The sequence below is a fragment of the Diospyros lotus genome, chromosome 9 (assembly GCF_014633365.1).
Source record: "Diospyros lotus cultivar Yz01 chromosome 9, ASM1463336v1, whole genome shotgun sequence".
NCBI classification, from domain to species: Eukaryota; Viridiplantae; Streptophyta; class Magnoliopsida; order Ericales; family Ebenaceae; genus Diospyros; species Diospyros lotus.
In genome coordinates this window covers 38121637-38123934 of record NC_068346.1, presented here as the reverse complement: position 1 = coordinate 38123934, position 2298 = coordinate 38121637, and the positions used below count along the sequence as shown (strand labels likewise).

General features: G+C 47.2%; 1 protein-coding gene across 1 annotated transcript; it reads left to right on the top strand.

Moving 5' to 3' along the window:
- The first annotated feature begins 985 nt into the window (after positions 1 to 985).
- Positions 986 to 1873, top strand: LOC127809407 (uncharacterized). Its single transcript, XM_052348169.1, has 2 exons — positions 986 to 1262; positions 1371 to 1873. The coding sequence occupies exons 1-2, from the start codon at positions 986 to 988 to the stop codon at positions 1871 to 1873; spliced, it is 780 nt and encodes a 259-aa protein (XP_052204129.1).
- The last annotated feature ends 425 nt before the right edge of the window (positions 1874 to 2298 follow it).

Below are 2298 nucleotides of genomic sequence, written 5' to 3'. Positions count from 1 at the left end.
ATACCCTTTATTAAAAATCATTTATACTTTTAATAACTTCCCGGGTATTACACCTCCGATGAAAGTATCCTGATGGCGATCTCCGCCGGCCTTCGAAAAGATAGGAAGCTCTGTGAGAGCATCTACAGACCCTAGTCAAAGACCTGGGGGAATTCTATGAATGAGCTTCCAAGGAGATCCGATGGGAAGACGTCTTTGGGTCAAAGAAACCCATCGGGCCGAAATAAGAAGCTGGGGGTTCCAACCAGAATAAGAGAAGGAATAACAGATACGCCGGAAGGGAAGCTCAGGGGAGCGCTCAAACAATGAAGTCTTCAAGCGAGCTCACAAGACAGAGAGAGATGAGCGACCTCCACGGTCGTGGCGCTTTGACAGCTACTGTGCCCTGTCTAACCCCCAAGAAAGGATCTTTGCCATGGAAGGAAACAAAGAGGAGTTCGGGAAGCCCAACCCGCTAAAAACTCCCAATAAATTCAAAAATAAGGAAAAATTCTGTGCATATCACAACGAGGCGGGCCACAACACCTCTGAATGCTTGGCCCTAAGGGACGCTATCGAGGACCTGATTAGAAGGGGTCAGTCGAATGATTACATGATACGACCAACCAATCCATCGAGCCAACCACCGGCCCAACAACCGCCTCCCTCCGATGATAAGCACTCACTGGCGGTACGAACTATCTACACGATTCATGGTGGACCTCACCTCGCGGGATCTTCCGACAAATCTCACGAGTGGTACGTGCATGAGGCTAACCATGTCTTGTTTGCAAGATCGGACGAGCAGCTGGCTCCCGCAAAGCGAGCTAAGGGTGATTTAATTCTAGAAAAGATTGTCTTCTTGGAAGAGGAGGCCAGAAACGTCTATTGGCCACACAATGATGCACTCGTTATACGGGCCTAAATCGGTAATTCCGAAGTGCGAAGGATAATGGTGGACACGGGCAGCTCGGTAAATGTAATGTACATAGCATGCTTCGATCAGATGGGTTTGGGACCGGAGCAGTTGAGCTCGTCCCCAAAACCGCTCTATGGATTCACGGGTGATGCAGTGACCCCTGTCGGTCGGATTACTCTTCCCTTTACCATCGGGGATGCAAATCGCCAGACCACCACTTTGGCGGAGTTCCTAATTATAGACTGCCCATCGGCATATAACGTCGTGCTCGGGAGGCCGACAATGAACGACCTGGATCTGGTCACTTCAACCAGATTGTTAACAGTCAAATTCCCGACCCCCAATGGAGTAGGGTGTGTACGAGGTGAGCAACACCTCGCGAGACGTTGCTATGAAGATGCCTTAAAGATGGGGGCCAAAGGAAAGAAAGTAAATGTCATCGCAAAACATAGCCCATGACCAATCAACCAAGATAGGGCTAATCACGATCTGGATCCCCGCGAGGTCGACTATGACAAGCCCACTGGTCTGGTAGAAGAGCTCAAAGATATCTCAGTCAACAAGGCAAAAGGAGAAAAGAGCCTCAAGCTAGGAAAAAATCTAGCCCCTGAGTTAAAATCCCAACTTACCGATTTCCTTAAAGCTAAGCTCGATGTATTTGCATGGAATCACGAGGATATGGTGGGAATAGCCCTGGAGGTTATGACGCATAGGTTTAACGTAGATCCCAGCTACAAGCCAGTGCACCAGAAGAGGAGGCCGATGACCCCAGAGCGTTATGCCGCCCTCAAAGAAGAAGTGGACAAGCTCTTGGCAAATAAGTTCATTAAAGAAGCCTACTACCCGGTCTGGGTGGCTAACCCGGTCCCGGTGAAAAAGAAGAATGGGAAGAGGAGGACATGCGTCAACTTTACCGATCTGAATAAGGCTTGCCCTAAGTGTAACACCCCGCCTTCTCAAAGGGCGTGTCACTAAGCTGGGGCCCACCAAATACATACATATTCCCTTTCCTTATACATTTCTCATACCTCAAATACTGTATCTCAAAGGGAAACCCCCCAGCATATCTTTAAAAATGCGGAAGCAATAATCGAAACCTGATATGGTACATAATCATTTCACTTATATAATATCATAAAGAATTCGTACCATATTTTACATCATATCCTCAATGCCTCAATACATGGGGACACGTTTCCCGAGATAATATCTAAACACACTAGGAGTAAATCATATGAAATCTCGAATACATAGCCATTACTCTTCTCATCTGAAACATATCCGGATAGATAAATTTTCGGAACCATCTGCTGAATCCATCGGCCACACCGTCACATTTCGTCATATCTCAACCTGTTCCTTGCACTAACTGCAAGTCTAAACTGGAACGTTGAATGTTC